Below are 24,031 nucleotides of genomic sequence, written 5' to 3'. Positions count from 1 at the left end.
GGTACTGTGATAATCATAAAAACAAAATTGGGGTATTACAGTAGATTTGGTAATTCATTTGATTAAGCATTTCTATGCTCTACTCTCCCTCCAAATCTCTCTAATTTGGAAGAATTAAAAATGAGGGGTTAGAAGTAGTTAGAATCCCTCCAAACCCCTCCTAAAACCTCCCCCTCCTCCCTTAAAAAATATTCAAATAAGGTAATTTAACTTACTTTTCCTCCCTCTACTCTACTCCTCATCCATCCAAACAAGCTATATAAGCTTCAGATATCGCACATAATATTCACTTATAGCAGATAAACCTTACCTATATTGAGCACAAAAGTTTGAAGAGAGAGAAAGAGATATACAAGTTTGACATCAAAAACTACAGTCTTCACTAACATAATTACATAAATAATATATGGTCAAAACTAACAAACCTCTAAAATACCCATATTTAGTAACTGGTGAGAATTGCACAGATCAGACATTACAATACAATTTTTGCAAGAGGCATCTCACTGATCAGGCCCTAACTTCATTCTAACAACCCTCTTTTTTTGGGTTATTTTCTGATTTTTATCATGGAGAAAAGTCCATGGATGCTCAACACAATGGCAACTTTTCTTCCGCAAGGCATGCACTAGAGTGACTAATAACATCCATTGAGGATTACTTCTCATAGAATACCACGTTTCTAATTGTCGTACTTCTTCTTTTTTTAGTTGAGTTATGAGTTAAATAGCTAATAAATTGAAAAATATGAACAGTTCTACAAATTCAAAGGGTTATCAAGCAATATATAGATATTAATCATCTTACAGAATCTGCAAGACTGTTGCAGTATTCACAGGCAATTTTCCTATTCATTGCATTAAGAAGAAGTACAAAGATTAGCTTATGGATAATGTTAACAGGCTTCACACATATAGAGAGAATATATATCTTCAAACTATTCATTCAAGTTGACAGCATAAATAATTATAACTTATAGTATTTCTAACTATTAAAAAAAAAAGCTTTTCTTTCAAATATAAAAAAAGTAAAGTCCATAATATTTTACAATAAATCATAGTAATAAATTGTTATCGGTTCCCATTTAAATTTGCTATTGAAATTATTTTTTTTATTTACTAATGACAACTTACTACTTTTTTTTGGGAGAAATAAACCTAAGAATTTGATTCAAAGAAAAATTAGCCAAAATCACCCAAAAATATATGATGCAGTTATGAAGGAATATCCTTTATTTATGCCTAATAAATACTAACATGTTTGGCTAGATGATGAACTAGTTGCCTAGCCTACGAGTACGGAAAAAGAAATAAAACCAAATGCATCCATAGAATGTTTAGCATTGGAGAGTAAATGACCAAAGAAAATAAATGAACAATCTGTCATTTATAATTTATTATGAAAGTGTTGTAAAAATATAGTCAATGTAATAAAATTTATTAAAAAAAGAAAAAAAAAAAGAAAAGAAAGGAAATAGATGACCCGTCTGATCTGAAGTGGGTCCACCATCTGATCTACCGACGTAGTACCTGCTATTCAAAGTCTCAGAAACTTCTCTCACCTCGGATTCCCCTCCAATGCAAACGCAACGACTAAATAGTTCTCTATACCTTTGCAAATAGGCGTTACTTCCATCAATTTACATTTACTCCCGCCGAAATTTCAGTCATTCTTTGCACAATTTAGCTTTTTGCAATTGGAATTTAGGAATCCGAATTGGCTGCCCTCCTTCGAGATCCACAAAATCTCAAACCCACAGCTGACACAGTGAGGGCTCAAAATTGTGGTATGTTCAAGAAACCCGCTTTAAATTCCAACACTTACTTTCGTTTTTCATCTTCAACTCTCATTTCCTTTTTATTTACTGATGATGGTTAATTAACTATACTGGTACATTTGGGAATTCCTACTCTAAATTATTGGGATGTTCTTAATAGAGTCTTTCAAATATGCTTGTAATAATTGTGGAGAAGCCACTTGGAGTTTGCTCCAACTGTTTGTGAAAATGCCTCTGTGAGTTTTAGCTTAGATCAATCATTTTGCGTTAAAATTTTGAAATTACTACTAATAAATAGGCACCCCCCCAGGCAGGTGTGTGTTTGGGGAGATCATATTTTTGGTAATATAGAGTTTAATCTAAAGTGTAATTTGGGACCTGGTACAACCACGGCTTTTAGGACCCAACTTTTATTTTATGGTAAGTATGTGATATGATTTGATTTGGGTTTGATGTAATTTGAGAAAGTTACTATAACCAATATGGGTGAATTATCTTGGTCATGATTTTTCATCTTGTTAGAGAAATGCTACAGACATAACAATTTTTTCACAGCAATTGAGGTTTCAATTTTTTACTGGTTCTCGTCTGGGCGCGCATCATTGACATCACTTTTTTTACCTAACAATAAGGAATAACAACTTGTCAACTCGGCATTTGTGAACTTTTTTTGCCTCTAGACTTATTGGTTTGATTTAATTGTTTGATAAATCCTTTATTATCTGTTCATTGTGTTGTATCTCATTCATTTTCTTCTTTTCTTCCCTTTCCCTGTCAAGGTTTATGAACTGTGGACAAAAGAATGGGGATGTCAGCTGCTACTACTGCCGCTGAAGGCATAAAATTTTGCATATTTGATTTGAGAAGGGGACAACAAGAGGGGCAGGAGCTCGACAAGATTTTGTTTTTCTTTCCTGCTGATTTGCCCTTTTCAGCACAGCTTTCTGTAATAGGGCTGAGCGAAGGACTTATCACGTTTACAAGGTTAGTACTCCCTCTGGTTTATAAAGCTAAACCTATACTTTTCTGCTTTGTCTCTGTGATAATGATGATAATTCAAGGGGGAAGTAAGCAGAGAAATCAGAATTCAATCAATATAGAGATAATGAAAATAAATGGAGAAACCGGTAGAATCTTGTGCGTGCGCGCACGTGTGCGTACGTCATTTTTTTTCCTTTGTTTTCTTTTTGATGAGAGAAGCTTGTTTTAGAGATTTTTTTTTTTTTTTTTTTACTTCCATTTTCATAATACCCTAGCAGTTTACTGCACCTACTTGAGTTTATCTACAAAGAAGCAATTACAATTTTATGATACAACTGTCTTCTAATCATTATAATTGTAAGAGACTTGTTTCTGCAAAAGGCATGATCCTACTCGAGTATATTTGCCTTCAAATCCTATTACAAGCTAAAGTAAATTGATTTGACCCCTAACACTTTCAATATGTTTCTTTTATTATTATTATTATTCTTGATGTTAATTTAAAGGTACAACGTCTCTTTTTTAATGCAGAATTTTCTCTCCTGAGGCTGCCTGTGAGGTCATAGAAGCAGAGAGGCACTCTCATGTTTTTTATGAGGCAGAACCAGATATCTGGATGGTTATGGTAAGCTATCTCCTTTTTTTGTGGCTTTTTATAAAAAAGAAAAAAGAAAAAAGATATATACATATATCTGTGTGTGTGTACTGAATAGGTTGATAAAGTAGTTACTATTATCATACTTTGATGGTAATATGCATCTTAATTTACCTATCAAAAAAATGCTTAGAAGTTAATATGTCATATTCTATGCAGATCTGTTATGGTGTTGCTCTGCGTCATTTTATTTTAACAATCTGCATCTAAAATTGTAGACTTGTCTCCCTCATTACAAAATTAATTTAAAACCTTAGCCCTTTTATTCCCCTTTAGTTGATTAATATTTTTCACTTAAATCTACGCCTTTAAACTATATATCTAGTATAAGATGTTGTCATACGGCATACCAGGAGCTGTTTGCTAGTTATGTAAAAGAGGGCTTGAGAAGTTGCTTATTCAACTGTTATTTTTCCTTTGGAGGTTTTCATTGTCAGAATGTATGTGCCATCTTTCCTCCATACATTGCTTGTGTATGTGACTCTGTAACATGAAAGATTTGCCTCTATGCTTGTGTCTTTGAGGGAATAATTCACAAGAAAGACTTTTAGTTTTTGTGAAGAACATATGGAGCTCAGTCTGTATCATCTTATTTTAATTTTTTCAGAAATATGTTTGAATGCCTGCTCATAAGCTTAGTGAAGTTTCTTAAGAGTAGTTCTAAGTTATGCTCTGTTTTATTGAAGGTAGTGGAGAAGAATGAGTCAGAAGCTATATGGCGGATTGATGCATTACGAAAGGTTCTTAAAGAAGTTCACTCTCTGTTTCTAATGTTTCATGGATCCATTAGAACATTGATTGAGAAAGAACCTGCTGGAGGATTAATTCGATCTCATTTATACCCTTTCATCATGGATTATCTAAGTGGTAAATTATCATGCAATCATAAGCCTATTAAATTAACCTATATCTACATTTCTTTAGTCTATGGTTCAAAATATTTCATTGTAAGTCACTAATTGCCAGCATGTCAAAAGCGGTCTCTATTGGATAACTGCTGCTGGGGTAATGCTGAAGTTGCTGTATCAAATGCTCTCCATTGGATTTGTGCTACCCACGTAATGCTGAAGTTGCGATATCTCATACCTTGTAACTTTTCTCTTTTGAGGCAGATTTTCTTCTTGGAAAGAAACTCCAGCTACCATCATTCCGTGACTGTTTAAAGGAGCGTGGAACTGTGCAGATGCTGACTGTAAGTCGGGAGGCTGCAATTGAAGTTCAGGTTTGTCTTTAAGAACTATGTTCATTAGTCATGTGCAACTGAAATTCCTAAGGGCATCTTTGATACACAAGAATAGATTCAAGGATAGAATAGCTATTCCTTCAAATTTGCCACTCAGTTGTTGGGTTATGTTTTATTACTGGGAATAATTATTCCTAGGATTGAAACGGAAGAATAATTATTCCTTACCAAAAATTCCACAATTGCTACTTTTTAACCCGCATATTAGCTGAAACAGACAAAACCCCAAAAAACCATTGTTGGTAACCACTCCCTAAAAGCTTTGCTGCACTCCTCTCTCTTTCTGGTGTCCGTAATAGTGCAAGACTATTTTATTTTTTTAATATAATTAAAATAAAATATTCCATTTGTAATTAATAGATATTAATTCTACAATTGTTCAATTTATACATAATAAGATGTTAAATGAGACTCACAAAGAGTGAAAAATAATTTTATACAGGCATTTTAAGAAATTTAATTGGTGTATGATTCCATTCCACCATCTTATTATGTTGTACCAAACCATGAAATACAAATTCAAAGTTCTATTCATGTGTTATTACCAAAAAAATGATAGGAATAGTTATTCCATTTTATTTTCTTATATTCCCTGTAATGCTCATCTATATTCCCAACCCAGATGTACCGTAAATATCTTCATGATTAACCTATAGTATTTTTGTTTGAAGCTGTAAGTGTGGGACTTTGCCTAGACTTTCTTTTTTTGTCTTTTTTTTATGAAGATTTGTTTTCTGGTATGCTTGGTTACTAGTTGTTTGGACTCTTTTTAAGTCAGATTTATAAGCGTGGTGGAACAATTTTCGTTCTGTTGGATCAAGGACCATTCCATTTGCAGTAATGGGTTTTGTGATCTTTTTATATAGTAATTGAAAAATCCTGGTGTTAATGGTCTTTTTATATATTCCATGTTCCTTCAGGTCATAAGTAATTTGTCTGATTGTTATTGAAATTATCATTTTTTCAAGATCATTTTTTAACTGCAGAAATTCTGTCAAAAATTATGTTTTTGACTGGTTTCCTGATTTTCCACCAAAAAATCATACTTCTCAAAACCATTCTCAAACGCAGAAATTCTGTCAAAAAAATTCTGTTTTCAACTGATTAAACTCATGTATTATTAAATCAGAACGCCTTTCAAGAACCATAGTGCTACTACTTAGACGGTTTTAAATCTCATTCTCTTGCTTAAATATAATTTGTATCTATAAAAGCCATCATTTTCTTAAAAAAGAAAAAGAAAAAGGAGTGTATTGAAGTACCACATATGGATTAAGGGAAAATGGGAATTATCTGTGGTTGATCTCGTGCAAGATTGTGTAGTTTTTTCTAGATGGGAATTCAAATATATGTTAATTTTTGGGCCATAATACCCGAGTAAATTTTTAGGTTTCTCCATCTTTGTGTAGCTTTAAGAATTTAGGTTTAACCTAGCTATAAACTACAACCATTATATATATATATATATATATATATTTCTGAAAGGTGGGTCTAAACAATTGTTAATTCATTTTCTTTAATTTCATCGAGACTGATTTATAGTGAATATTCTTATGAATTGAGTTTCATGAATTTTTATATTCACCTATTTCTAATGAGTACATCTTGTTTTGCAGTCGCTTGTCAGGATGCTAGAGTCTTTTGCTGGGAACACACAATTCTACTCGCTGATTTTATTTCAGGACCTGCTAGTGTCTACTACTCTTTCTCCTGTATGGATATTTGAATCCTATTTGATCTTTGATGCTTTTTTATTAATATTATGTACTATTTAATTCAATCCAAAAAGTTGACAAGATGCTTAGTAACCGTACAACATTCCTGTTAACAGACTTCTGATAATGAACACTGGCGAATTTCTGCTCTAACCTTCTTTATGAAATTTTTTGTCAGGTTGATACCATAAACTTATTTACATATGCTGTTCTGAGGTTGACACCGCGTGCTCTATCCTCTGGAGTTAGTTCCTGGTCCTATTTACGCAAAGGAAGTACAGCATCTAATGTTGCCACTGGCTCCATCTTGGCCCAGTCTGCTTCTGTTTCAGAACAAAATTTTCGTTCTCGGGATACCTCTCCACCTGGTGGAGTTAATAGCCATCACATTGCAAGGCCCTTACAGCCAGACAGGTGGTCCAAAGGCAAAGATGGTTTTCTTGTCACTGACATATGGGGTGCAGAAGCTAGCGGTTCAACTTTGGCCACCCCAACCATTTGGCTTCAGCAGACAGAGGAGAGAGTGTATGTCTGCGCTTATCAGTATAGGAGCCTTACCTTAATCCTTCTTGTTCCTGTTGCCTCCATTCTTAATGGGGAGCAAGGTGTTTCGGTGGTGAAGCAGCAAATTCTTGAAAATGTTAGTTTCCTACCTGTTTTTACTGAATTTTTTTTCCTCTACTGAATCCCTCTGTTTATTCTTGTCCTAAACAATTTGGTGCCTTAATTGCCACCCTAACTTATTGGAGTTGTTGTCCTCTGATAATAAAGTGATACTTTCTTATTAATAATATATATATATATATATATATGCGCGCACGTGTGTGTGTAGTGATACTTTCTTAAGTGTGCCACATTGTTGTTCCAATGAATATAATTATTTTATTGAAATATGTATAGTTTGTTTCTTTAGGATCTTTCTAGTGTCCCTTTAGAGTTTTCAACCTCCTCCCTAGCACTTTGTCTCACTGGGTCTGCTTTTGTTTTCATGGGCATTGTCTGAAGGGACAAACAATTACATTCATCATCCTTTTTCCTGTCATATTGGGGCTATTCTAGGTTGATTCAATATAAAGTTGTTAATTTTTACAGATCCCTATAAATAAGCAAATATTGTAAGTATAAACGACTGAAAGCAACACTAGTTTCCTTCTGTTTTGTATCTCTTATGAAAAACACATTGAGGAGCCATTTGGTCTGCAGAATCCTGACAAGATTCCCATCATTCTCCAGGAATTGATTGGATTTTCTTCTTTGGTTCTTTAATTACATAACACATTCCAAGAATGTCACATTCCAATGTTTCAGGGGAATATGATTACCACATGAATGATGCTAACATGAGATACCCACCGTGTGGGAAATGTGAGAGTTTTTATAAAATGACTAAAGTGCCTATATGAATAATACACATACACTCGAATGCACACACTTACATACATCCATATATACACATGTACATATGAGTAATTAGTAAACATACCATACATCTAATCATCCCATCAGTTTTGCTTGCTCATATGACATCTTGAATACATAGAGAATGATGTTGTTAAGCATTCACAAAGTAGGTTCAAAGAAAGAATGATCCTGAATTACTCAGCAGTTTAATGTAAATGCACTACATTGAGAATTGACATTTCTAGAATGAGCATTTCTTTTTTTGATAAGTAACGGAAGAAATTTAATTAAGAATAAAAAGCCAACCAAGTACACTGGAAATGTACTACAATGGCAAAAATCAAGAACCTAGATTACAATGATCAATAAGATCAAGGAGGGACAAACAAGAACAAGATGGCAAAACTAAACTCCAATCAAGGAGAGTACAGAAGGAAGACTTTATGTCGAGGATAGATTGTTCACAATCCTCAAAGCATCTAACATTCTGCTCCCACCATAAGAAAGACTTTCTGTTAACTCTTGACTCAGAATTTAAATGTTGTCACTTGCTGAGAAAGTTCTGATCATGGCGGACTCCAATTCTTTACTAACAAATTTAGGTCATGTTTTTTTGCATTACAATTTACATGGTTTTAGGTTTCATCTATGTAAACCATAATTGAGGGATTGGCAAAGCTTTGCACATAAACATAATCGAGGGAATAAGTGAATACAAGACAGAAAAGAACAGCAGTGGGGAAAGAAATGGAAAATGCTCTTAAATTAATAAGTTATACCTCTTCAAGCCTTAAACTATTCTGTGAATAGAGAATGATGTAAAGCCAAAATTCCCTTGGTGGATAGAACTATTACTCCACCTGTCCCAAAACGATTGTCCTCTTTTTTTTTTTTTTTCATTCTTTCTCTCTTTCTTTTTTCTGGCATGTCCCAAAATGAGTGTGCATTTTAAAAATTCAAAGCATCAAGTTTTCATTTCCTAATGGAAAAGAAGACTAATGTATGAGGTTGCATATGGTACTTTAAAAAAAAAGTGCATTTCCCAAGGAGTAACAAGTAATAAGGTCAATACATGCAGTGAGGTAAATGAAAAGTTCTATACTAATCCTTCAGTTGGACTTGGAGTAAGTTACCTTTCACTTTAGTTTGATGTTAGATGCTCATTTCTGGAGCTCTTTTGCTGGATGTTGATCATATTTTTTGGTTATAAGATATTGATAATTTTCTGCTTTATGCTCATATATTTTCAGCTTTCTATTGTTTGTCCTTGAGAAAGTAAACTACCATTGTACAGAGTTTTTTTTTTTTTTTGGGGGGGGGGGGGGGGGGGGCGTGGGAGTGTTAGTGTCCTGGAGGCCTTAATACACTGTTGGGCCCCTTTCATATGAGCTTAAGGTTTTGAAAAATTGGTTAACCAACATATTGCATTGAGAGACTGGAAGCTTGTCTGTGGCTAATCTTATGTTCTTTCTTGCCGAATCTGTCAGGCATCACTTAAGATGTTGAAAATTGAAGAAAAACTTTCGAAAGGATGGGCTGGTGAGAATGCTTATCATGTCAGTGGGTATCGCTATTTACTAGTAGATGGTGACAGAGATGTATCCAGAGCTTCTCCACCAGGAAAGGTTACAACCCTAACCAAGGTAAAGCATCCTAGCATAGTTTAGCTTGTTGACAGCATGCTTACTTGGTCCTCTTCTTTAGCATAAAAATTACAGTCATGTTTATTTTCCATATTTATAATTTAATTTTTACTTCTTGTGCTTTTAGGATGTTATGTCAACAACTTTACATGATTTAAGGGAGGAAAAATCCCATTATCCTTATCTGATTAGAGTTCAGTCTCATTGGATGATAATTTGTTTCTACTTTACAGTTTCGTCCATTCAAGATTTTTATTATGGGATTAATGTGAGGAGATTGATTGAAGCAATAGTGTTATCATTTTAAAGGTTTATTTATAATTATTCTAGGATCATTTGGAGAATGTTGAGGTCCTCACACTTTCTCACTTCCTTCCTGGATTATATCATTTCACATTTTATAAGGTTTGTATCTATGGGTAAAGGATTCTAGGTATGACTCAAGTAGAATATTGTGATGCTTATGTTTAATGTCTCAGAGTGAGTCACGCTTATCAAAATTTGAGGTGCATGTCCAGCTCCATTTTTTTATGGTTAAAAGGATAAATAAACTACAATTGTGAATTCGAATGGAGACTGCATAATACCTTGACCGTTATGACATTGATTTGCAATATATTCTCCTTTTGTAGCTGTAGATACCCAGAGCAAAGATTAACAAAATGAATTATTGTGGTGAAACTACTGTTACATGAGCTTGGTAACATGTTGAGGACTTCTGATCTATAAGTGATTGATCTTTTTGAGGTGCTATACTTCTTTAAAATGATTAATCTCTGCTTTGGACTGGTTATAGCTTTTGCAACTCTGTAGCAAGAGTTGGTTCATTGTTCAACCCCAGTGAAACAATCTAGATGCACTGATGCTAAACGGACAGCCCAAGCTTTCCTTGAGCAGAGGGATTATCATAAGTTGCAACACAAGAAGTTTGGGAGGTGAAAAGTCACTAGTAGAAATACTAGGAGTTGGTAGCTGATTTACATGAAATTTGGCGGCCTGAAGAGAATTGACATAGGGATTAAAAAATTCACAGCCTTATGATCCTAACCTACACCACTTTTCGGCTAGATTCCTTCATTTAAGCTTCCATATTAATAAATTTTCTATTTATGGTAATTTTTCCTTTTGTTTAAGAGTCAAATTAAGGTCCCAACGGGGGCCCCATTTCGGGACGTTTCTTAGAGTCAATAGTATTGCTTTCTGTAATTTTCTCTATTTTGTCTTTTTTTAGCAATTTTGTCTCTACTTTTTAGCCTATTTCGTGCCTGATAGAATTAAGGTTTCCTAGCCAACCTAGGGCTTCTCTAATGTTTTCCTATATAAGTGAGTGTTATAGCCTATTGCCCATCAAATTATTCAGTAGAAAGAGTTTTCTTCTCGTTTCTTTGCCTCATGGATTCAAGGTTTTCTATAGCACTCAGGTGCCTTTTATCTTTCTTGAATTATACATGTTCTACTTCTTGTGGCCATCCCACTATGTCATGCACAAAACATAAATCCAAAGGCATCCACTCAGTGGTTGTCTAGAGGTGGTAATCCCACCTTTTATGTCTCCTGAAGAACTACCCAAAGAGTTGAGAGTGCTGTCCTTTACATTTTCTTGACTCTTGTTTAACATCTCGGTTTTTCCAGAATCCTCATTTAGGCTGCGTTTGGTTCAATGTAAAATGTTTTCCAAGTGTAAAATATTTTCAGGTGAAAGTATTTTCAGAAAAAGAGAATATTTTCAGGTGTTTGGTGGCATTTTAAAAAATACTTTGATAAATATTTTTTAGTGTTTGGTTGTGTTCTTGAAAATACTATAGAAAACACATTTTCTAGTTGATTCTCACATTTTCTCATTTTCCAAACAAATATATAATATCAAACCAAACCAAAAAAATTCATCAAATCCGGTCAAATTGAGAGAAGAAGGAAGAGAGAGAGGCGACTGGGTTCGATATAGAGGTGGCAGGTCGCTCGTCGACGAGGGTCACGGTGGGTTCGATCTAGAGGCGGCGGAGGCAAGATCAGTGACATGGGTCTGATGGCGGTGAGATCGGTGGGTGGGTTTGAAGGAGGCAACGACGGCGAGATCGGTCAATGGGTCTGAAGGAGGCGACAGTGACGAGATCGGTCAATGGGTCTGAAGGAGGCGACAGTGACGAGATCGGTGGGTGGGTCTGATACTGGCGACGAGATCAGTGGGTGGGTTTGATACCGGCGACGAGATCGGTTGTCTTCTTCACTTTCCCTTCTAGCTCTCTCTCTATCTTCGGGTGTATGCTCTCACTCTCTCTCTTCGGGTGTGTTTTCCAGAAACGCTTTGAAGGTAAAATCAAAGCGTAAATGATTTTACGCTTCAAAAGTGGTTATTTTCCGGTCAAAGCGTATTTGATTTTCCGTTGACCGTATTTTCCGTAGCTACCAAACATACACAAGGGTGTAAAATGATTTCCTGAAAGTGTTTTCAGGCGAAACAAACGCAGCCTTAGTAGCTGCTGGTTTGCTGTCTTCCTTTTTTAATAAAACTAAAGGAATTTAGTGGATGCACATGTGATAGGGCCTTTGTACCCTAGCCTGGGCTGAAATTTTCCTCTTTCAAAACTTTTCTTCCATACAAATCATTTTCTCATTATATATTTTAAATTCAGAAGGCGATTTAGCCTACAGACAATTGGATTTTTAGATAATTGATTGGATATTTTTTATTATATATTTTTAGATCAAAAGGTGATGGTAGCCTACAGATAATTGGATTTTTTTTCTTCTTATTATATCTTTTTAGGTCAAAAGTAATGGCAACCTACAGAATGGTAATTGTTGTGAAATCTCTTCCTCTGTTTGGTATGTTTTGGGTCTTTCCTTAGGATAATAATATCTCTTGCTTTGAGATTTGAGCCAATGAGAAGCATTTTCGTTTGTTTTGGAACTTTTCTCCTGTGTCTTTATTACCCATGTTTGGAAGAAACATTGTTAGAGACAACCTTTAGTTGAGCTATTTGCTTCTTTAACTGAGTCGAATGAATAAAAATGATGCTCGAGAATAAATTTAGCTTATTGATTTTCTCGATAATTCCTTGGGTGTCAATTACTTTCTATCTTTTTTCTTTTCTTTTTTAACGTCACCATCATTAACATTGTCAATATAGTATAAATAGGATGATGATGATATGTGGTCTATGGTTGCTATGGATTTGTAATCTATGATTTTGGGTTTATTTGGAGTAAGTTGGGTTATGCCAAAGTCAGTTGTGGGGCTCCTAGCTTGCTAGCAAGGCCAGTTCGGTTGTCATTGAAATGGTCATATATGGATAATTATTCTCCATTGTTTAATGTGGTGTCTTTGGAGGGAAAGAAATAGTAGGTGTTTTGAAGATAATGAGAGATCCATACCAAACATCAAGTTATTTTTCTTTAGAACTTTATTGGATTGGTTGTCTGCTTTGCGAAACCAATCATTCTCTTCTTTTTCTTGATTTTCTTGATTATTGTAATTTTTGTACTTGATTTGTTGACCCCTAAACACTCCCTGTGTACTAGGGTGTCCCTTTTTTGATATCAATAAAGCTTATTACTTAATATTATTATATATTTATTTATGATGATGATGATGATGATGATGGCACTAACGTTGATTATGATAATATATAATTGCTAGATATCCATGAGTTAGCCTGAACCCTGAAGGCCAATGTTGTATATACTTGCCTGCAGTGTCATGCTGAAGTAATCATGCTGTCTGGGGACTGATGATACTGGTGGAACTGGTTGTTATTATTGTGATGTCATGTGATTGCAAGATGTTTGGGAGTAATAATAAAAGTGATACTAGGTTAATGTCAAATGTTAGTGAGTTTTAGAGCGAAAATGGAATCTGAATTGAGGCCTCCAGGGCCATGTTGGTGAGACTTACTGCTGCTGCCTAGGGACTAAAACTTGTGGTTGATGTATGAGCTTAGACAGGGTTACTTAGTGATGGGACTAATCTTATCATTTAGTGCCCATCCATAATTGCATCTAAAATTATTCATTGACAATTATACATTAGTTAAAACTCTAGGTCTCACGTATTAGTCAAACCTTTAGCTTTGCATGTGGTCTAATGTTAGGGCATTAGCGTGGAACTTGATGACATAATTTCAGATGGAGAATGCTGACTTGTCTGCTTAAACCCTATTGCTGGTCAGCTGATTTCTTGTGAGATGATTTTAAACCTTAACTAGGCTGTTTATTCAAGTGTTGTACTGTTGCAGGAATCTTTGCTTGCCTTAAGTAAGGTTAGAGAAGAAGTTGATTTGGAAAAAGGTAGAATGGAACATGATAATGCAGGTCAAGAGAAAGATTTGGAAGTTTGCATTAGAGCTAAAAACAATGCTTGGGTTATTGCTCGTATTACAAAAGGGAAGGAGCTTTATATGGTTCTAGAGAAAGCCAACGAAACAGTTCTTTATGCCTCTGATGCTGTTGAGAAGTTCAGCAACAGGTAGCCCATTTTATTATATGCTTCCCTTGGTGTTAATTATTTTCAAGGTAACTAGGAAAAATATAAGTAATAAAAAAGGCATGAATATCATGGCCTGATTTAAATTCAAGATAAGTTTCTTTCCACCTGTTTCGGTTGACAAAAAGTATCTCACAAAACTCAAATTATTGTGTTGCATAATTTTTTTTTCCAGAAAAGAGAGATTTTCTTTTCAGAAAAATCCCAAATGACAATCTTTCTATATATGTATATAATTTTTTGACTGAAATATATGGATATAATTGGAATAGGACTCTTGGTGTTCACTTTTCATTATTTCCAAATATGCCCCTACTTTTTAGCTCAAATTGATTTTATAAAAAATACAAATTTAGAACAAAAAAAGATTTAAAAAAATGATTAAAAGACAAAATTGGAAGCAGAACCCTCGTTCACACAACTTCACCACTCTCATTTATGTTATTTTTCTTCATTTGAATTTAAATGTTTCTTACCTACATGTTAAGAGTTCTTACCCAAAAAAAAGACCACCAATTCATAACCTTTTCTATTATTTTTATCTTTTTTTGGAAAAAAAAAAAAAAAAAATTCAAATGGAAACTCAATTGCCAAAACTAACCAATAAAATAATCTGAAATAACCCAATTTCTTAGGAACCCTAAAAGAAAAAAAATGATAAATTTTAATTTAAAAAAATTAAAAAGAGGTCTCTGATCACACTCCATTGTGCGCGAAGAGGCTAGTTCCATAATTGTTTTTTGTTTTTGATGAAATAGTTTCCATAATTGTTGAGTATTCTAGGTTTGAGACCTTTTTGTCTTAGAAAATTATCTTTCTCTAACAATCAATGATTAATCCTGGTTGCTGGATTGCATATCAATTCTAACAGCACTTAATCTTAATTATCAAATTTGACAGTTATTATTTATCATTCCATGTGATCTTAGATCAACAGTAATCATAATAATCATCTGTTTGTTTTTGAGTTGTGCAGGTATTGCAATGGAGCCTTTTCTTTGGATTAGGGAAAATTCGTTGGTTTCTGATATTCACGTTCTTATTATAAATAAGGGATGCACGAACATGGTTAGCAGTCTCTAACTGCCATCCTCTTTCTTCCTGACACATATTGGTGGCCTTCCACTGTAATTTTGTAACAAAGAAATTTTATAAGAAAGAAATGAAAAAAAAATATATGTACATACATATATATATATATATGTGTGTGTGTGTATCAGTTACATGAATAAGCATATTTGTTCATGTAAACATGTTGATCTATTTGTTTTTGTTCCTTTTAGGAGCTGCAATACTCTGCAAAACTGGTCACTGTATTTGCAAGTTTTGTCTACTGTAAGGTTGTGTCCTGGTGTCATACTAGAGATTAGAGAAAGTTTTATGATCTGGAGAGCTACTCTTCTATTAATTATTCTAAAGGCTTCCGTTGGAAGAAGGGGTGGGGGGTAGGAATATCTTTTAACCCAACAATGTTGTTTCCTGTATATGGTAGTTTTAATATGGGTTTTAGCCCTCCTGTTTTGTTGATTTACTCTTGGCGGAAGCGTCCCAGGCTCTTTTGTAGCCTCTGTTTTTCAATAGTCTTTTATTCAGCCAAAAAAAAAAAAAAAAAAAGAGGGGGGAGAGAATATATATATATAAAGGAAGCACTGCTATCGAATGATATGCCAATAATGCAATTATTGAAAAATTAGAAAACGAACAGCGATGAAATATTTATGTATATTTTAAAAATATTGTTAAGCATTTTTTTTTTTTTTTTTGAGAAGAATTGTTTAGCATTATTTATTTTTTGATAAGCATGCATCAATCTAAAAGTAATGATAGATAGATTCTCAAAAAAAAAAAAAGTAATGATAGATAATAAAATGAATTCATGGTTGATGATTCTCTCTTTATCAGTGGGTTGATAGGACTCGAACGTTGATCTTTAGGCTATTTCCTATAACACAAAGGACACAGAATCAGAGGGGACCGGTGGGGGACCGGCCAAAAATCCTCCGATGATCAAGTCAGTTACTTTGAACTCTCTGTAACGAAGAAATGTTCTCCCAAAAAGTAAAAGTGTCTGAATGCCTTTACCTTTCATCGAAGAAGCCTTATATAGTGTGTGTGTGTGGAACGGTTTATCTGTTTACGAACCGTTCCCAATGTCGAGGAGTCCGGCGAATTGGGAGTAACTTCCATAACCGCTGTGGAAGTTACCTAGGTCGGACGGGCCGATGAATTCGTCCATCCATAATCAGGATGGACGACACCTCCAGGATGATCTCGTCCATCTTTAGTGGAAGATGAACGAGATCATCTTGGAAGGCTTGACGTTCATAAATGATAAATAGATCTCACAAGGTATTGCTCGTCCATGTATGGACGAGGTTCGCCAGTACGCTCGCAATTTTCATTGCCTATTGTAGCTTCTTTCGTTGGACGAGACATGTGGACGAGTTATGGACTTGAGATTATTTATGACACCATCAATGGTCATTAAATGATGTTTAGAATACAAACCAAAATTCAAAACAATAAATAAAAGATAAAAGAGCTGTATCATGACCAGTATATGATGTTTTAATAAATAAATAAAAAATGATGCTTAGAATGCAAACCTATAAATGGGCCATGTCTTGGACATTTTGACACTTAAAAAACCAAAAATGACTGGGACACATGGGTAGGCGTGTTTGTGAGCAAAATGGGGTATTTGTGAGATATATCTTCTTTTTATATTAGGAGTCACAGAATTTTATATATAATTGAAGGATGGGAGAGTGTACCACATTATATGGCTATATATTAGAATTCAGAAAAAGAGGTTATTATAGATAAATCCTTTTAATTTTTAGGCAAATTATACTCCCCTCTCTTAATGTTTGAAAAAATGACACTCATCCCGAAACTTAAAAGAAAAAAAAACAATCCCTTCTCTTGAGATTTGGAAAAAATAACACTCTCCCCCCCCCCCCCCCCTCTCCCTCTATTAATATTAGTAATGAAACATTCCAACTTTTTAAAATATTATCTTTACTAAAGTTTAACTATGGTTAGTAAAAAGAGCATTCACATAAAATAAAATAAAAAATGAAAAGAGCATATTATAAATCATGTTGCTTAAGTGGATTTTTTTAGTCTCTTCTAGCACCTTTTCAATTGATATTTTTAAAGTTTGATGATCCTCTTAGATTTTTTAATCACACCTGCCACCAACGCTTTGGATCAAAATTTATGAAATAAAACAATTTGCCGAAACTTTCAAGCTTTTATTGTTTAAAAATGAGTTTGAAATTTTTAATGTCACTTATCAATATAAAAAACTCTCAGAGTTAATTTGATTGATTGGTGAAGAAACTCACAAAAGCTTATTCTTTACCAATTGATTTTTTTTTTTTTTTTTTGATTGGATTTACCAACTGATGTTAAATTAGAAAAGCAGCAAAAGGAAAATATAACGACTTTGGACAAGTATATCCTATAGCCAATAAATTTGAGAAAAATGGCTATAGCAAATTGACTTAAATCAGAGTCGTCAACAATACACCATAAAAAAAATAAAAAGGGTTCCAAAACAAGTTTGCACTCCACTTGCAAACAAAAAAAGTTGTCAAAATGTCTAACAATCAGTAGCAATTCTTGCACTCCTACAAGGTCGGTTTTCAAAACTTTTCTTCCCTTTCTTCCTCGGTCACTATCTCACTGCACCATGTGTAAATCTTTTTGCCTTGCTAGAAATGTCAGATGCCAAAGATGCTTGTATGTTTATTTGACTGGATTGTGTGCCACGTTGATCACCCCTACTTGTTTCCTTGGCACATGACATGGAAAAATTGTATAAAAAATTAAGCATAAAAGTCAAAGATGTGATAATTCAACTAATTATGAGATATAATAGTAAATTGGATGATAGTTTGTTTGACCACAAGCAATCTAAACAACTTATCAGCCTATGTTCAACTACTCTTGACCCTCCCTTATGATGTTCTTGCACATTATTTTTGCTCTAAATTAAAACACAAAGTATATTCACAAAACACTCTTCCATCAAAATTCAAATTCTAACAGCTAATTTCTTAAACCAAAGATATACCAACTTGCATTTTGTCCATTCTTCCCTTTGCTTCTACCTGCACTAACAACTGCAGCTCCCTGGCATGTCCTCTTGTTGTGACCAAACTCTTTGCAAGAAGTACACCTCACAGTGCATGACCTCCTTCCTTCTTGTAGCCCTGGTGCACATTCACCTTTCTCTCTTTTTCTCTTCTTCTTAGGTCTACCAATCAACTTTTTCCGTTTTGGAGGAAGCTGTCTTGGCCTGTTTCCATCTCACACTTAGGTAACATATCAATATCAAGCATTGGGTGAAGGATTTGGCTATAGGCTTGAATGTATATGCTTATGGAGTAGAATGGATCACAATAATCTTGAATGTCTGCCCTTTTGTATGTGATACATTTTGCTACATGCTTGCAAGGCAAGCCACTAATTTCCCAGACACCACAAGGACATTTTTTGGTCTGTAAGTTTACTGCAAAATTTCCTTTCAAGTGGCAACCATCTAGTCTTATAAAAGGCCTACAACCTTCAACAAAACCCTTCCTCATAGCTTCAAAGCACACAAAGAACCTCTTGAATGTAGGATTTTGTGTAATATGAAGCCTATCTAAATGCATCTTCACATAGCTTCTAGGATTGGGGTTTGCCTTACAAGCTAAGCATACTTGGCAAGCTTCTTATAACTATTAGAATGGTTACCTACATCCTCTCCCTTTCCTCTCTTTCTTGCTCTATACAATCTGCTTTTGTCAACCTCAACCCCATACTTTTCCATCAAAGCTTCTCCCATGCTTTCATAAGACATTTTTGGTCCAGCCTTCAATGATTTAGCTAGTTTTTGAGCTATCCATGTTGATGTGGCATTGGTATTTTTTGAACTTCTAACACAGGTTTGGTCACTAATGTACACCTTAATCTAAAATGTAATACCATTAGTAGTAGGGGAAGCAAAAACATACCGGTTGCAACTAATGTTAGCACAAATTGCACAAACCCTAGACCTCTCATTTTTCAATCTCACAATCTCAACACCTTCACCTATCACAGTCCTTCAATGTTGCTTTAAACTCATACACATCCCTGAATAGCACTCCTTTTTCAAGACTTACCTTCTCGTTTTCATTTGGGACATATTGCTTATTGTACAACCCTTTCTCAACATGACTCTTTTCAATATCTAAGTCATTCAATTCTCTATCATAGTCTTCACTATCATAGTTAGACCAGTTCCTATTATAACCATTACTAGCCTCATCATTATCTTCATCACTAAAAACTCCACTACTAAGTTTATCACTATCATCACTTGAGTCTTGAACATGGTCAATATCATCATCTTCCTCACGATACACTACATCATCAATGCTTACCATAGACCCATATGCCTCACACACAACATTAGGTGTCAAATTTTTACAATTTATGCTCACAAACTCAACATATAAATGTATTAGCACAACACCAGCATACAAATGAAACATGGTTACCATGTCAATGTCATTGGTGAATCTCTAACCTTTCATTTGTCCTTGGGATGTCATACCAAACTAATATCTTGTACCCTTAATGTTCATCACCAATTACACACTTACACATATGTGATTTAACATGTCCATATGACAATACCTATCAGGGTCCACCTCTGTAATGATAGAGAATGTATCCTTCAAGTGCACAATCAAATCATGCTTAAACTTCCCCATTGTGCCCTATAAACACAAAAATGTTGGTCAGACATGGGTAAATTGGACATAATTTACATAGGTGCATGTATATATGTTTATCAAAGTGTTGTTGTGTTACTATTTTTATTTCATTGCAATCTATTTTGTTAGACCACATTTTCATTACACAAGATATCTATTTATAGATTTATTAAGCTAGTTTTAATTATTCAAAGTACAAGAGAAACTCTAGAATTTCAAATCAATTATTTTTCTTCATGCAAGTCAGGTGAGGTGTCAATGGCTGTTGGTTTCTACTATCAATCTCATTTTTGCATTTACTTCTTTACTGCCAAGTATCCTCACTTTGGCCGAATTATTGACAAGTAGCATCCACTTATTGAATTGCAAATTACCTTTCAAGCATTATAGACACAAGGGAAATAGTTTAGGCTTTTTCCAAATACTTAAAATACTTCTCAAAAAACTAATTTTTTAGTTATATTAATTTCAATGTTTTGGTTTAGGACATTCAACGAATATAAAATCTTCGAAAAAAAATGCAGAAGAAATAAGATAATAGAGCATGAGTAAAATCCAAAGTATTGTGTAACAAACAAATCGAGCATTTTCAAACAATTCAACGGAAATGTCTTTGAACTTTGAAGTAAACCCATTAACAATAACAACAAAAATCGAGCTTTTTTCAAACAAAATTAAAGCTTTACAATTTTTTTGTGTGAATATTATACCATTTGTGCACATTACAATTTATCTACACATAAATTCCAAAAATTCATGGCTCAGTTATGCTAAAATACAAGAAATTTTGAGGGCTTTGTCAACATTTACCTGGTTATTCAGCTTTTTTCGTATTCACTATGGAATCATTGTTGGGCCATGGGATGGGAGGTTGTAGGGGACCAACTGAGGTGTATGTGTTACTATGAATTTGTAAATAAAAGTCCTTAACATCAATCTAGGTTTACAAAGAAGCGGGAAAGGATGGGCGGGAAGGCATGACTGTCGAAATTTTGGATTTTGTAAAACTTTTAAGAATAAGTGGAGGGTAATTTTGGAAATATGTTCTTAACAAAAGGATAGGTGAGTACACAACGTTTTTAATATCAATTTAATAGAATTTAGTTAAATGAATGTCAAAGGGGGAAAATGTTTTTTCCCTTTAAGTTTGGGGGTGAGTATCATTTTCCCAAACTTCAAGGGAGGGGAGTGTTATTTGCCCTTAATTTTTTATTCTTTGAGAGAATTATCACTGTTACCGAGGATTGAAAATCTGGATTAATAATATTACATATAGTTGTGAGTTTGAAAATTTAGATTTCAAACTAGGCAATAGAGCATTGATATTAGGCTAATCATTTACTATTTTGGGGTCAATTATTTATTATCTCCATTCTTTGCATTGTGTGTCAATTTGGTCCCTAAAGCTTATCAATTTATTTCATAACCTTCTAATATTGTATCAAAATGGTAGTTGCCCTTAAGTGTTAGAGGAAAAATATTGACGTGACTCACGTTTAAAGTAAAATACTATTTTCATGCAACATAGATTGCCCAAATAGTTAATATACGCTATTATTTTTAACCATATTTAATGAACCCAACCAAAAAATATCTCACAGGTTAGCAAACTAGCACAATTCACATCATGCCAAGTTTACTTCACCATTTTTTGAAAAAATTTAAGACCACAATCCATTTCACACCAATTTTCACAACCATTTGACATGACTAATTATGAGTGGTAGAAAAAAAAAAATACAGGTCTATGTAAAAGTGACAAATATCCAATTACGATATGTTGCATAGAATATTTATAAAAATTTATGTGAAATTGATTATAGTCTTAGAATAATTTTTATTACTATTCATGTTTCCAACAAAGATAAACGGTTTTCACTTTGTTATTGGATGTTTTGTTGTGGGAGGCTTAATCACAAATGAGCTCGTCTTTAAAGACCTCACATCGCTAAGATTTCCACCACGTACATTGTCGATTGGAGCATTGTCACATCTGTCTTGAACCCTGATATTGAATGATAGCCTTATCAAGGGCCACCAAAAATAGCCCTAATCAACACTTACAAATCTAACCCCTCCCCACCCCCCCCCCCCAAAAAAAAAAAAAAAACAAACAAACAAACAAACAAAGCCTCTTATAAATACAAATTAACTCATAAACCCAAAATCCAAATACACTCAATAACTCTTTCACACATAGAACAAACAAACTCTCAACATATAAAGAAGGGTAATCTTTCAACCCCAAAAAACTACCAAACTACTCTTCAAAGAAACACATTGATATTCTTCCAGGAGTCTTCTGCACTCTCCATGTACAAAGAAACTTAAGTAAAAGTCACCAAACCCATTGCAATAATACATATTTTTCTTTGATGGACAAAGAATATTCAATTACTTCTTGAACAATAATACCCATTTCTTGCCATATCAAGGAGAATCACCACACCAAAGAAAAAACTTTTCCTTTCATATCAAGGAAACACAAACTAAATCTAAGTAATAATTTAAGGCAATATTAAGCAAATCTTTTCTTCATTTACTCAAATTCCATTAAGCAATTTTCATTCTTTGTTGCAAGAACTCCATCTTAGGCTGTGTTTATTTCAGTTGTAAAAAGGTTTGGGTAAATATTTTACACCCTTAATGGTGTTTTGGTGTTTTCTGGATGCAAAATGCTGAGCTCAATGGAATTTTTGTAGAACATTCGAAAGTGTGGAGACCACACCAGTGTGTTATCTACATTAAGACATAACTCATTACAACTTCCCAATGATACTCTCCTCCATTCTAGTGCACCCAACCACAGAATTCATTCAATTCCAAAGCCTAGAGCAATCACGCGACTTGATAGAAGCACAAATTCAAAAAGGAGGGGAACGATGATCTACTATAATGAATAGTTGAAGCTAATTGTAGGCTCTCTATTAGTGAATTTGTGATCTATAGGTTGATCTTTCTCTCTCCGTTTGTCTCTCACGATGGGTGTCTTCATTCTTATGTTTTCAAGATTTGTGTTCTGTTTTGATTATTTTTTGCGGTATTTGATTATGAAATCATGGTTTCCAAATTGGGGTGGTTTTGGTTGTTTAATTGCATTTGAATTTTTGTTGTGAAACTAGGGTTTATTTTCGTGGGTTTGATTTGTTTTGGGTTTTTTGTTGCATGGTCATGAATTTTTTGGACTGAAATTGGGGATTTTTTTGGGTTATGATTTCAAGGATTTATTTACAAAATTAGGAATTTTTTGAATTGGGACTTGTCTAGTATAATTAGATTTGATTCTTAATAAACTTTCTAGCTTTTATGAAATTAGTTATGGTTTGGTTTGAGCTTTCTGTTTTGCTTTCTTCATTTCAATCCATGCATTCATTTCAATTTCAGTTCTTTACCTTTTTATATCTTTGTGTTTATTGGTTTTGGTTTATTAACGTGACTTTGGTTGTGGCATGGGTGTTATTATGGTTTGGTTTGAGCTTGTTGGCCATTCCAACTATTGGTTATTGCTTTCTAACTACTCAACAGATTGGGGAAGACGAGGAAATGGTTTGGGTGAAATTGTCTATGAAGGGATAGGAATTTGTGAGTTTTCACGCTAGTGATTGTTAGTTGGTTTTAGACAAGTAATTTTTTTTTGAGAAAATAGAGATGAAATTTGGGGTGTTTGGATTTTACACTTTGACGTTTTAGAACTTAGATTTTACCTCCTAAAATTTAGGGTTGTTTGGAATTTACACTCCCAAATTTTGAAACTTTAGGGTGTGAAATCCAAACACCTCAAAATTTTAGGGAATAAAATCCAAACACTTCTAAAATATAGGGGGTAAAATCCAAACACCCCAAACTGTAGGGGTAAAATCCAAATTTTGAAACTTTAAGGTGTAAAATCCAATCACCTCCAAACTTTAGGATTGTAATTTGCAATTTACCCTTATTTTTATTTACAAATTATTGATAAAGCAATAATTGATAAGAACAAATAAGAAGTTGTTTTTTATCTATAAATTTGTGGAAGTGTGAAGCCGAAATCTAAATCTAAAAAATAAGTAGCATTTGAAGAGAAAATCCAAAGGAAAAAAAAGGTAACTGTGTTTGAAGAGGAAATCCAATGAAAAAAAAAAATGATGTTGCTTTTTTTTTTTTAATTGTGTAGTAATATAATTTAAGTAAAAAAATAGTAAAAAATAAATTAATAATAAAAGGATTAGATTTCAAAATTCGTATGATAGTTTTAATTTTTTTTTTTTTCAATGGTAAGACTGAGAATTTTATTAAGAAACACAAGGAAAATATACATCACAGAGAAGAACTTGCTCTAGAAAGCAACTTTGTAACGTTTGACTTGTTTTGTCTATAGCTTAATAAGACTGCCATCATTTT

The 24,031-nt window shown here is 33.8% G+C and overlaps 1 protein-coding gene across 2 annotated transcripts; it reads left to right on the top strand.

Annotated features, from left to right (window-relative positions):
- The first annotated feature begins 1,480 nt into the window (after positions 1 to 1,480).
- Positions 1,481 to 15,429, top strand: LOC115981640 (vacuolar fusion protein CCZ1 homolog B-like). 2 transcript variants are annotated; one of them, XM_031103922.1, is made up of 11 exons: positions 1,481 to 1,786; positions 2,557 to 2,761; positions 3,290 to 3,383; positions 4,100 to 4,280; positions 4,380 to 4,418; positions 4,526 to 4,635; positions 6,273 to 6,368; positions 6,550 to 7,011; positions 9,260 to 9,415; positions 13,651 to 13,880; positions 14,875 to 15,429. In XM_031103922.1, exons 2-11 carry the CDS (start codon positions 2,580 to 2,582, stop codon positions 14,903 to 14,905), a joined length of 1,581 nt encoding a protein of 526 aa, XP_030959782.1. In that variant the 5' UTR covers positions 1,481 to 1,786; positions 2,557 to 2,579; the 3' UTR covers positions 14,906 to 15,429. The 2 variants fall into 2 exon arrangements, with proteins under 2 accessions (XP_030959782.1, XP_030959783.1); XM_031103923.1 differs by lacking the exon at positions 4,380 to 4,418 and having other exon boundaries at positions 1,508 to 1,786.
- Positions 15,430 to 24,031: the final 8,602 nt, after the last annotated feature.

Source organism: Quercus lobata, chromosome 3 (genome assembly GCF_001633185.2).
Source record: "Quercus lobata isolate SW786 chromosome 3, ValleyOak3.0 Primary Assembly, whole genome shotgun sequence".
Taxonomy (NCBI): domain Eukaryota; kingdom Viridiplantae; phylum Streptophyta; class Magnoliopsida; order Fagales; family Fagaceae; genus Quercus; species Quercus lobata.
Note: the sequence above shows the minus strand (reverse complement) of the source record. Positions and strands in the feature narration are given on the sequence as shown.

Excerpts from the sequence above, each read along its gene's own strand:
- LOC115981640 (XM_031103922.1), top strand. The coding sequence starts at position 2,580 with ATGGGGATGTCAGCTGCTACTACTGCCGCTGAAGGCATAAAATTTTGC. Across the intron at positions 2,762-3,289 it reads GGACTTATCACGTTTACAAG|AATTTTCTCTCCTGAGGCTG; the intron begins GTTAGTACTCCC and ends TTTTTAATGCAG. Across the intron at positions 4,419-4,525 it reads ATTGGATAACTGCTGCTGGG|ATTTTCTTCTTGGAAAGAAA; the intron begins GTAATGCTGAAG and ends CTTTTGAGGCAG.